At 49.3% G+C, this 11,559-nt stretch overlaps 1 protein-coding gene across 6 annotated transcripts in view; it reads left to right on the top strand.

The window, feature by feature from the left end:
• The first annotated feature begins 78 nt into the window (after positions 1–78).
• Positions 79–11,559, top strand: part of PABPC1L (poly(A) binding protein cytoplasmic 1 like) — a 28,835-nt gene continuing 17,354 nt past the window's right edge. For all 6 annotated transcript variants that reach the window (XR_010119380.1, XM_055266368.2, XM_055266367.2 and 3 more), the window contains exons 1-5: positions 79–1,757; positions 4,043–4,236; positions 8,164–8,279; positions 10,321–10,460; positions 10,598–10,692. Coding sequence is in view for 5 of the 6 variants with exons in the window: in XM_055266368.2 (XP_055122343.1) it covers positions 1,565–1,757; positions 4,043–4,236; positions 8,164–8,279; positions 10,321–10,460; positions 10,598–10,692 (738 nt within the window). In the remaining variant the exon portion in view is untranslated. The remainder of the gene's footprint in view (positions 1,758–4,042; positions 4,237–8,163; positions 8,280–10,320; positions 10,461–10,597; positions 10,693–11,559) is intronic.

Raw genomic sequence — 11,559 nt, 5'->3', positions numbered from 1 at the left:
CAGACCTAGCTAACTATTCTGATCACACTTATTTTTAACTCTCTTTTCTTTAAAAATAGGCAAACAGTTTTATTTTATTATTTAGGACCAGAAGTCAAGGTGTTATCCAGGGGGAGAAATTACCATTAATTAAACAGCCTCTTTCCACCCATTACTTGATACCTCTCTACTTTCCACAACAAACCATGCAGGTATTAGGTCCTCTTTAGTGACTTCTAAGATTTGGTATGGACAGTTATTTTGCATTGTATTCAAGCCCCCCCATCCCTTCCCTATTTTTTAACCCTGAGATACAACCAAGCCAGTGAAATATGTTACCTGTGGTTGCATGAGGCTTGGTCATCACCAAGCTGGCGTCTCACCTGTCCTCACACTATGGTGGCCTGCAGAGCTGGTTCCTCACAGGATTTGCCCCTTCTGAAAACATCCACACTACCACAAGGAGAGAAAAAAATCGGGATAGAGGGGTTTTTTTTAGCCCAAGATTAGAATTAGTGCTTCCTTGCTACTCTGAGGCTGGACAGCCAGATGGGCACCTTCTGTCCCTAGTTGGGGAGCTGTTCCACCTGTTGAAGCCACACTCAGCCAGAGGTCAGTGGGGGCCTACCTGCTTTGTTGGATCAGTGAGACCAGGAAAGTCCTATCAGAGGAAACGTGAAGTATTGGTGCTCAGTGGAGTAGTTTCTGTGTTGTTTTTAATGTCCCTATACCAGATTGACGCTGCAAGCTCAGATTCACAGTCTTGCTCTGTTTAGGTCTTGCTCTGCTATTAGTTCCCAACTGTCCGCATTTAGGCTGAGTCACAAGTAACTCAAGTGAACCTCCCTGGTGTAATGGATGTGTAATGGCTTAGCAGAGGGACAGGGAATGTCCCAGGAAAAGGGGTCTGGGTAATATGAGCCAGTACCAAGAAAGGCCTTAGTGGTCTCCAGTTCTCACGTCTCAAAGCCATTTCCATCCTTGGTGCGAAACGGTGGGACTGGATCAGGCCGTTTGGAGGAAGACATCTTCAATGGAGCAGGATAAAATGCTCTACACAAGCTTTGAAACAGTGGCCTCTTCGGAATTCCGCTTGTATGTGAAACGCAAAAAGCGCGGTCTGGTTCTCCTTTCATTCATGTCAGGAGGGGTCATTCCCATTTTACAGAGAAGGGAAACGGGTTCAGAAAGATGATCTATTCCGGGGTTAGAACTCAATTCCCTGCGTCCTTTCCGTCCCGGTCCTCGGCCCTTTAAAAAGAGCTGGGGGTTTTGAGAGCCACTCAAGTCCCCGCAGCCCTGCTCAAGGCCAGGTTGAAGGCTTTTCCCGCCTCCCAGGGCGGGGTCAGATGTGTCCTCACCTGTAGCTTTTAGATCCCCAAGTGCTCACAGGTGGGGTGCGGGCCCAGGAGGGATCCCGGGGAGGGACGTCCGAGCGCGCCCACGATTGGTGCGCAGGGACCCGGGGGGCGGTAAAGGGAAGGGGCGGGCCCGCGCCCAGGAAGGAGGGCTCCCGCCGGGTGAGCGCGGGGCCGCTGGGTGACCCGGCTCCTGCTTGCCCCGCAGCCCCGGCCCCCTGCCCACCATGAACGCCAGCGGCTCGGGCTACCCGCTCGCCTCACTCTACGTGGGCGATCTGCACCCCGACGTGACCGAGGCCATGCTCTATGAGAAATTCTCTCCCGCCGGCCCCATCCTGTCCATCCGCGTGTGCCGCGATGTGGCCACCCGGCGCTCGCTGGGCTACGCCTACATCAACTTCCAGCAGCCCGCGGACGGTGAGCCCTGGGGATGGGGCGGGAGGGGACGGACCGACGGACAAGCAGGCGGACAGACAGAAGCCGGAACTGGGCCGCTTGCGCTTTCATCTTACACTTTGCAGCCGGGGAAACTGAGGCTCAAAGATAACAGGGCGTTGGCAGAGGCCTGGCCCCCGAGACGGGAATTGGTAATTAGTGTGGTTTACTGCTATTCCGCTACAGAGGAGAGAGATTAGGGCCGAGTGAAAACAGATACAGCCTTTGGGGGCGGGGTGGGGTGGGGTCGGGCGAACCAGGGATAGAAGCCCAGCAGCTGTGTGGCTCTGGGCAAGTTACTCGACCATTCTGAGCTTCAGATGCCTGTCTGGAAAATGGGGGTCCTAGCTGCCTTATAGAGTGCTTGTGAGGATGAGAGATTCAAAGCACCTGGTGAGGAAGATGCCCAAGGCGGCACAGCTGGTGAGCGGGGAGGCAGGAGAACCCAGCCTTGGGCTCAGCCGTTTCCCAGCGCGACGTGAGATCCACACTGGGCGCCTCTACCTGCACGGGCTCTGAAAAACCGCTGCCTCCAGGCCGCAAGGCCGCTTTCTCAGAGCTGATAGCATTGATTAGAGCTTGTCCGATGAGTTTGCCTGCACTTCTGTTGAGAGTGGAGAGGATGAAGATAAGAGCACCGGGTTCCAAGGGCGTTCTGCCACTAGGGTGTGTTGGGCAAGACTTCACCGTCTGCACCTTTTCGTCTGCAAAATGGGGCTAAGGCTTATTCTCCGATAGCATAAAGAATGGAGAACTGGTGTCTATGAAGTTATCTCTTGTATCACTTGTTACCTCGTAAATGCTCTTAAGTGATACGGGCGCGGTGGCTCACGCCTGTAATCCCAGCACCTTAGGAGGCCGAGGTGGGCAGATCACTTGAGGTCAGGAGTTCGAGACCAGCCTGGCCAACATAGCGAACCCCTGTCTCTACTAAAAATACAAAAAATAGCTGGGCATGATGGAGGGCGCCTGTAATCCCACCTTCTGGGGAGGCTGAGGCACGAGAATCGCTTGAATTCGGGAGGCAGAGGTTGCAGTGAGCTGAGACTGCGCCATTGCACTCCAGCCCAGGCGACAGAGCAAGACTCCATCTCAAAAAAAAAAAAAAAAAACAACAACAAAAATAGTAGCTTTAACATTCTGACGTAAGACTCCAGAAACTCACCCAAAAAATGCCCGGGGTCCACTAGAGGGATCCCTTGCGCCAGGTCGCCTGGGTGGACCGGGTAGTTCCCTGAGTGGGTGGTTTGCTAGGGAAGGGGTTTTTCCGCAGGGCCTGTTCCCTGCCCGTTACTGAGCTGGATTCCTGGGCACCTTTCTTTGTTCTGCTTTGCTCCACCTCCTGCCTCTTCCCGTCTTCCTCCAAGCCCTGTGAATAAAGTGGGACTTGGCCTTTTTGCCCCACCTCATAGATGGAAACCGTGCTGCAGAGAGAGGGTTTTGCCCCAGGTATTTATGATAAGACTAGGTGGAGAAGCCGGGCTTCCTGAAACTTGCTCCACTGTGTTCCCCACAGCCCCCTTCCACGTCTCTGCACTAGCAGACTCCCTGAAACAGGTCATATGTATCACCCGGGAGGGACACAGGCTGCAGCAGTGGCTGGAGGCTGGGCATCGGCTGCTGTTTTGAGACATTATTTTGTGTCAGGCACAAAGTTACAAACAAGGCACCTTGCATACCTTCTTTCTTTTTCAGTCCCTCCAACAACCTGGTAGTTGGCAGTATCTCCCTTTGTTAGGTGTGGAAAAGTAGGTAATATTATCATCGTTCCCCCTTTACAGGTGAGGAACTGGCTCAGAGAGGTAATGTCCACTTTCCCCAGAGCCCGACTGCTTGAGATCTAAACTCAGCTCTGCCCTGCAGCACCTCTGAGTTTTAATTTCCTCAAAGTGCTTGTCATATGGACATTCTTATCCACTCAGTGTACTTTAGAAGCCAGTGTACTTTAGAAGCCAGAATAGACCTGACACTGCCACAGACCTTTCATGTTTCTTAGTCTCAGTTTTCCCATCTGTAAAATGGGGGGCAGGAATCCATGCTCATGTGGCCGCAGGGAGTTGAATGAGATCATAACTGGAAGGTTGGGGGAGCACCATACACACTAATTCTCAGCTTATCCTTCCTGAGCCTTTGGGCTCTTATCTCGGGTGGGACCCAGACAATGACTTTCTCTTTATTGGCTCCTAGTTAAGCACCTCGAGGGGTGGGTGATCAAGGTAAGAAAATTCCCTTAACTTGCTAATTTCTCTCCTCTTCCTTCTGTCCAGCGGAGCGGGCACTGGACACGATGAACTTTGAGATGCTCAAAGGCCAGCCTATTCGCATCATGTGGTCCCAGCGAGACCCAGGACTTCGCAAGTCAGGTGTGGGCAACATCTTCATCAAGAACCTGGAGGACTCCATTGACAACAAGGCTTTATATGATACCTTCTCCACCTTTGGGAACATCCTCTCTTGCAAGGTAGAGGATGAAGGGTGTATGTCTTTGGGTGGATCGGTGTCAACTACCTGCCTGGTAGATGGATGACAAGCAACACCTCACTTTACAGTTTACAAGGTCCTTTCAGTCAAGTTTCAGGTACAGCAAGCACTGAGTGATAGCCGTTCTTTCAGTTTCATCTTCCATGAATGATCAGACGTTACCTGTGTATCAGTCAGCTCTCGCTGTGTAACCACCCTCAAATTTAGTGGCTATCAACAACAATCATTTATTTAGCTCATAATTCCACAGTTGGCAATGGGCAAAGTTCAGCTGGGCAGTTCTTCTGGTCTTGGCTGGGTTCCCTCCTATGCCCACTGAAAGCTGAGTGGAAGCTCTCGCTGGGTATATGAGGGAGTGACTGGCTGTCAGCTGGAACATCTCGGCTTTCCTCCCTCTGGCCTTTTGTCCTCCAGTAGGCTAGTCCAGGCTATTCTCATGGTATTCTCATGGCAATGGCAGGGGCTCAGAAGACAAGAGTGGAAGCACACCGGGCCTCTTGAGAACTAAATGCAGAACTGGAACCATCACTTCCACTACATTTTTTTTTTAATTGAGATGCAGTCTCACTCTGTTGCCTAGGCTGGAGTACAGTGGCGTGATCTCAGCTTACTGCAACTTCCTGGGTTCAAGCCTCCTGAGTTCAAATGGTTCTCCTGCCTCAGCCTCCCGAGTAGCTGGGATTACAGGTGCAAGCCACCATACGTGGCTAATTTTTATATTTTTAGTGGAGACAGGGTGGGTTTCACCATGTTGGCCAGGCTGGTCTCAAACTCCTGACCTTCTAGAGTGCTGGGATTACAGCCATGAGCCACCGCACCTGGCCACTTTCACTACATTCTATTGACCAAAGCAAGTCACAAGACCAGCCCACATTCAGAGTGAGAGGGGAGTAGAAATTATAGGATGAAGGGTGTGGCTACAGGAAGGCCATTAATTGGGGCCATCAAGGCAATTAAGTTATTAAATCTTGTTTTTAAGATTGTCTTACATTAGATGTAAGTTCCATCAGTGATCTTGTTCTTAGTCATTATTGTATCCCAATACTTAGAATAAGATGTGACACATATTAGGTACTCAATAAATATCTGTTGAGCCAGTGGAGGTATATCATTTGAGAAGGATTCTGATTATTTCTCCGACTTTCTATATAAGGATGTCGAGGATCGGCGGCCATATAGCAGGTCAGTATGTCTGGAACAGAGGGCTTAAACCTGGGGGTTCTGCTTCTAGATTTTATGAGGATGGTTGATTAGTTACCCTGTAGCCTTTGGAGTGTCTGCTATTCTAGGGAGGATAGGGACAGTTTTTGTAGCCTATGTGTCAGAACTTTTTGTTTGTTTGTTTTTTGTTTTTTGTTTTTTTTTTGAGATGGAGTCTCACTCTGTTGCCCAGGCTGGAGTGAGTGCAGTGGCGCGATCTCGGCTCACTGCGACCTCCTCCTCCCAGGTTCACGCCATTCTCTTGCCTCAGCCTCCTGAGTAGCTGGGACTACAGGCGCCTGCCACCACGCCCAGCTAATTTTTTTGTATTTTTAGTAGAGACGGGGTTTCACCGTGTTAGCCAGGATGGTCTCAATCTCCTGACCTTGTGATCCGCCCGCCTCAGCCTCCTGAAGTGCTGGGATTACAGGAGTGAGCCACCGTGCCTGGCATGTCAGAACTTTTATCAAGTGCTACTGTGTGCCAAGCATAATCCTGAAGTTCCCAATGAGGGCTCTCAAATTCCCGTCAATAAGAGGCTATCCCTGTGGCTCAGAGAAGCAGGTAGACTTAAGGAGATGTAGTAATGCACTAAGGGTTATCTGTGACAGAGAGACGGGGCTGTTTCCTGTCTTTGAGGATCAAAGGAAGAAAGAGACTCTTAACTGTGTATTAAGTTCTTCACAATAATAATGGCAGATTTATCACGTACTTTCTGTGTGTTAGGTTTTCTGCATACATGTATACTCCTTAAAAGGGTACCTGGCACACTGTTAAGCTTCTAAGTGATAACTGTAACAATCAAAGAATTACTTCTGTTGGCTGACCTTGGACAAGTCATTTATTCTCATTTTCCCTCTGGGGCTCAGAGGTTAAGAAATGCCTGGAAGGATTCTCGTGGCATAGATAACAAGGGAAGTATGTAATGCCCTTAGCAGGTTCTTGACCCACAGTGGGGACCCAGTCAATGTGATTAAATCCGAATGGCCGAGCTGAGGCTTGAGTTGAAAGTGGAAGGACCCTGTTTCAGGATGAGAGGTGGAGGGGTATGTGCAAGGCATGGGTTTGGAAGCAAGATCTGTTGTGCAGCACCCATTGGGGAGCCTCAAATGCCAAGTTGATATAGTTCTGTGGATAGACGCTACTAGAGATTGAAGGGATGTGGTCAGAATTACATTTTAGAAAGAGCATCCCAGTGGTGGTGTGCAAGTTAGGCTGAGAGGCAGTGCTTGTCATCAGGCAGAAAATGCCACTAGCTGAGCTGAGCCTGTAGCCACAGGGATGAGTGGAGCCACAGTCACCTTGAAGTGGGGGTTAGTGGTCTTTCTGCGAGTTCCACAAGAGGGATGGGGACTATGTGAACTAGAAGGTCTTTCCCTGTTCTCAAGTTCTGTCCTGCTGGCCTGAGTCAGGAGGGTTACAGAATGGGAATAGGATATTGTGCATCTTTAAAAAAAATTGAGGCCGGGTGCAGTGGCTCATGCTCCTAATCCCAGCACTTTGGGAGGCCAAGGTGGGTGGATCACCTGAGGTTGGGAGTCCAGGACCAGCCTAGCCAACATGGTGAAACTCCATCTTTACTAAAAATACAAAAAACTAGCCAGGCCTGGTGGCATGCACCTGTAATCTCAGCTACTCGGGAGGCTGAGGCAGGAGAATCGCTTGAACCTGGGAGGTGGGGGTTGCAGGGAGCCAAGATTGCGCCATTGCACTCCAGCCTGGGCAACAAGAGTGAAACTCTATCTCAAAAAAAAAAAAAAAAAAAAAAATTGAAATGAGTTTGTTGTTGCAGTAATTCATGAATTGGTAAAGTTTAAACAATGTGGAAGGGAAGAAAGTGAAAAAGAAGTCTCCGTTTCTTTCAGCCCTAGTTCCCAAAAGTAATATGAATACGTTTTATGTGTCTTTTTCAAAATTTCCAGTGTGTAGATGCCCACTTTAGCCTGAATGGATTTTTTTTTTTTTCACTTAACAAGACTGTCAGCCATGTAACCTACCACATTCTCTTCAACTGTGCATATACAGTAGACTGGTGTACCATCGAGGCTTCCCCTTGATGAATACCCAGGTTGTTTCTAGTTTGCTGATAGAAACAAGGATGCAGATTTGGGGGTTTGAATCTAACCCTTTTGCCCATTGCCTTAGGAAGACAATTAAAAGCCAGTATGCAGTATAGATGAAACCTATGTTCATTTCGTTCTCCCTCTTAAATCTGTTTTTTCTTTTCTGTTTTTATTTTTTTGACACAGAATCTCACTCTGTCACCCAGGATGGAGTTCAGTGGTGTAATATCAGCTCACTGCAACCTCCACCTCCTGGGTTCAAGCAATTCTCCTGCCTCAGCCTCCTGAGTAGCTGGGATTACAGGCACCCGCCACCACATCCGGCTAATTTTTTGTATTTTTAATAGAGACAGGGTTTCACCAGTTGTCCAGGCTGGTCTCGAACTCCTGACCTCAAGTGATACGCCCTCCTTGGCTCCCAAAGTGCTGGGATTACAGGCATAAGCCACTGCACCCAGCCTTCCTTAATCCGTTAACTTTAGTGGCAGCACTCTCTGAGCTTCCATATCCCATCCCTAACATGCAGGATTGCCTTTTCCATACACACAGCAGGCATGCAGAGACTGGTCGTGATCACCTTTGCCATTCCTTTCTACCTGAACCCTCTGTCAGGACTCTTCCTGTCCTTCCTCCCTGTGGCCCAGGTGGCGTGTGACGAGCATGGCTCCCGGGGTTTCGGCTTTGTCCATTTTGAGACTCATGAGGCCGCACAGCAGGCCATCAACACCATGAATGGGATGCTGCTGAATGACCGCAAAGTGTGAGTGGCTGGGCCTGAGGGAGGGGCGGAGGCTGCAGGGACAGAAGCATGGCACCACTGACTAGGAATTGATGCTACCCTCAAGCTGCTAATGGGCACCAGGCACTTGAGCGGCAGGCAGCCCTCCTAGAAGTGTGGCCTCGGAGCAGCTGCTCAACCTCTCAGGGACTCTTTCCTCACAGAAAGATGGAGCTGATGATCTGCATTATTGTTCTGAGTGGTAAAGGAAGTGGTGATTTTAAAACTCTAGAGGGACTGGCTAATGGTCATGTCATCAATGGACTCAGTGTTTTCATCTGTTTTCCAGCCTTCTCAGTATGGGGTGTATGTGTGCGTGACAGGGTCCTGCTATGTAGCCCAGGCTGGACTGCAGTGGCGCGAACACAGCTCACTGCAGCCTTGACCTCCTTGGCTCAAGTAATCCTCCTGTCTCAGCCTCCTTTGTAGCTGGGACCACAGGTGACCATATGCCACCATAGCTGGCTAATTTTTTGATTTTTTTTTTTTTTTTTGGGTAGAAATGGGGTCTCACTTTGTTGCTCAGGCTAGTCTTGAACTCTTGGGTTCAAGTGATCCTCCTGCCTCAGCCTCCTAAAGTGTCAAAATGCTGGGATTACAGGCATGAGCTACCGTGCCTGGCTTTTTCTTTAAACCTTTCGTGTTTCGTGAGATTTTGGCAGAAAGAAAAGTAGGCATATGCTTAGCCTGCCCTCATCATACTGTTAACTTTGATATCATCCCCACTACACAGATGGGAAAACTGAGAGGCAGATAATAGAGAGAATCTGCCTCTGGCTGTTCCCTGCCCAGAATTTTGATTTTGCTCATCTGAGAGGCCAGCCCCCATGGTCAGAGCCATGGAGAGAAGGTGGCTTTGAGCTGGGGGATGCACTGAGAGTCATTTTGTCCAGGGTTACTCAGGGGAGGGTCCAGTCAACCTGTCAAACAAATCTTGGTGGGCTTTTCCCAGTTCTCAGAAGAATGCTCTTCATTAGCTCCAGTTTACTCAAGTTCACTTTTGCCACTCAGTTTTCTTCAAATTTTGGTGCCTGGTACAACTTTGTTTGTGCTAAACGTGCTATAGATACCATCAGAATTTATTTTTATTTTTAAAATCTGGGATACTCTCCTAGGTGTGTTTACAAGAACTTGGAAATGAACTTTTAAAATTAATCTTGTGACTGGGTGTGGTGGCTCACAGCTGTAACTCCAGCACTTTGGGAGGCAGAGGTGGGTGAATCACCTGAGCTCAGGAGTTCGAGACTAGCCTGGCCAACATGGTGAAACTCCATCTCTACCAAAAATACAAAAATTAGCCATGTGTAGTGGCACATGCCTGTAATCCCAGCTACTTGGGAGGCTGAGTGAGGCAGGAGAATCGCTTGAACCCAGGAGGCGGAGCTTGCAGTGAGCTGAGATCGCACCACTGCACTCCAGCCTGGGCGATAGAGCGAAACTGAGTGTCAAAAACGTAATAAATAAAAATAAAATTAATCTTGTATTTAAGTGATTTTAGTCAATGCCCCCCATAGCAACACTAGCATTGACTGTGTCTGATTTACTTACCCCTGCTTCCCCAGTGCACCCAATACATGTTAATAAGCAAAGCCCCATGATGAGAATTTGAGTTCCAATTTTACAGCAATGAACTCTGAGGCTCAGAGAGGTTAAGTAGCTTGCCCAGGGTCACACAGCTAGGCAACTGCAGAGCGAGGATTCAAGCCCTTGTCTGTCTGACTCCCAGGCTCATTCTTCTGTGCTCTCAGCTGCCTGGTATATAATAGTAATTATATGTGCATTTGTCGCAAGAATGAAATCTTCTTAACCTTCTGCTGGGGACAAGCTCTGGAACATAATATAACATCTTAGCTGTTGGAGGTAGCCGGGCCTTGGGGATGTTCTAAGGAGTATTGTCCTGCCCAGTTTCCTGATGAGGGATATGTAAGCCTGGAGAAGGGCAGCAGTTGAGCAGGAGTTAGCATGGGGGTGGCTGATGGCTGGTAGCTGTCCACAGCCATCAGCCAGTGTGTCGTGACCACAGCTTTGTGGGCCACTTCAAGTCTCGACGGGAGCGGGAGGCGGAGCTGGGGGCACGGGCCCTGGAGTTCACCAACATCTACGTGAAGAACCTCCCGGTGGATGTGGACGAGCAAGGCCTGCAGGACCTCTTCTCCCAGTTTGGTGGGTGTGTCCCCAAGGGAGCGGGGGTATCACTGTTTTTCCTCTTCCCTTCCAAAGTCTGGTAGGGAGGAGGGGCCCTCCTGGGGTTTCCTGAGGACTTCCCAGACTCCCCTTTGAGCCAGGATGGTCCTTTGCAGGGAAAATGCTGAGTGTGAAGGTGATGAGGGACAACAGCGGCCACTCGCGGTGCTTTGGCTTTGTCAACTTTGAGAAGCATGAGGAAGCCCAGAAGGTAGGAGCCTCCCCATGGCTCTGTTCCACAGCAGGGGGACTGAGCTGGGACTAGGAAGAGGGCCCCAGCTCCCTATAGAGGGGAAGAAAGTCCCTCCCCGGCCTAAACGAAGAGGGTGGGAGAGTCCTGTGTGCAGGCAGAGCCCTTCCTTCCTGTGGTCAAAGGCCAGGGGCTTCATTCTTCTTTGGTCACTTCTAAGCCCTGAGGTCTGCAGAACCGAATATTTAGGTAGGAATGCAAAAGTCACTATTATATAAAAATATTTACTCATGAACTGACCACTTAAATCAGTTTCCACCAGGTGTGGTGGTGTGCACCTGTAGTCTCAGCCTACGTGGGTGGCTGAGGCAGGAGGACCCCTTGAGCCCAGTGGTTTGAGTCCAGCCTGGGCAACATAACAAGACCCTGTCTCTAATTGTTTAAAAACTGTCCAGATGTGATGGCTCATGCTTGTAATCCCAGCACTTGGGGAGGCTGGGTGGGAAGACTGCTTGAGTTCAGGAGTTCGAGACCAGCTGGGCAAAACAGCAAGATGCCATCTTCACACACGAAAAGGCTTTCACACTTAGCAAAGAGGATTATTTTGTGCCATGAAATCCAACTCAAAGTAAGGACGTTGATGATGCTGTCATGCCACTATGAAAGAATTATGCTTGCTTCTTTGTTCAGATTATCCATGTGTAGTTACAGTTAGAACCTAAATTTTTTTAAGTTCTTTTTTTAATGTAGTTTTAGGTTCAGAGCAATGTTTAGTGGAAGGAACAGAGGTTTTCTGTATACCCCATTCCCCAACACATGAACAGCTCTGCCATTATCAACGTCCTGCTCCCAAGGGTTACATCTGTTACAAGTGATTAACTTACTTTG

The sequence above is a fragment of the Symphalangus syndactylus genome, chromosome 24, assembly GCF_028878055.3.
Source record: "Symphalangus syndactylus isolate Jambi chromosome 24, NHGRI_mSymSyn1-v2.1_pri, whole genome shotgun sequence".
NCBI lineage: Eukaryota > Metazoa > Chordata > Mammalia > Primates > Hylobatidae > Symphalangus > Symphalangus syndactylus.
The sequence above is the reverse complement of the archived record's forward strand: the minus strand, read 5'-3'. Positions and strand labels throughout refer to the sequence as shown.